Source organism: Charadrius vociferus, unplaced genomic scaffold (assembly GCF_000708025.1).
Source record: "Charadrius vociferus isolate BGI_N301 unplaced genomic scaffold, ASM70802v2 scaffold393, whole genome shotgun sequence".
Taxonomy (NCBI): Eukaryota; Metazoa; Chordata; class Aves; order Charadriiformes; family Charadriidae; genus Charadrius; species Charadrius vociferus.
The window spans coordinates 1,857,557-1,858,064 of NW_009647760.1; the positions used below are offsets into that span (position 1 = coordinate 1,857,557).

General features: G+C 58.3%; 1 protein-coding gene across 1 annotated transcript in view; it reads right to left on the minus strand.

Annotated features, from left to right (window-relative positions):
* The window catches only part of TSTA3 (tissue specific transplantation antigen P35B), a 3,595-nt gene extending 3,234 nt beyond the window's left edge, over positions 1–361 (minus strand). Inside the window, exon 1 of the mRNA XM_009882262.1 lies at positions 203–361. Coding sequence (XP_009880564.1) covers positions 203–354 — 152 coding nt within the window. The 5' untranslated portion in view covers positions 355–361. The remainder of the gene's footprint in view (positions 1–202) is intronic.
* Between the last annotated feature and the right edge of the window lie 147 nt (positions 362–508).

Here is a 508-nt window from a genome sequence, read left to right on the forward strand (position 1 = left end):
CATCCCTGGAGGTGTTCCAAGGCCAGGTGGACGGGGCTTGGAGCAACCTGGTCTGGTTGGAGGTGTCCCCACCCATGGCAGGTGGTTGGAACTAGATGATCTTCAAGGTCCCTTCCAACCCAAACCATCCTGTGATTCTATGATTAAGTGAGCAGACCCGGGGTGTTCCATGCAAAAAAAAAAACCCACGCAGTCAACTCACGTCAAGTCGGCATCTCTGGAGGACACGAAGATCCACTTCTCATCCGGCCGCCCCTCTCCATCGGCCACCACCTTCTCGATGGCTTTTCCCACCAAACCAGTGCCACCTGTCACCAGGATGCGCTTGGCCACTGGCCCCGCCGCCTCCGTCATGGCCAAAACCCTGCAGGGAGTTGGAGTGGGCTAAACTGGGGGTCACATTGGGGTTCACCCCACTATGGACCACCAAGTTCTCCCCCCCCACCCTGGTGCAGTTGCCCACAAGCATCAGCCAAGTGCCAGGCCCGTGGGATCATTTTTTGGGGGG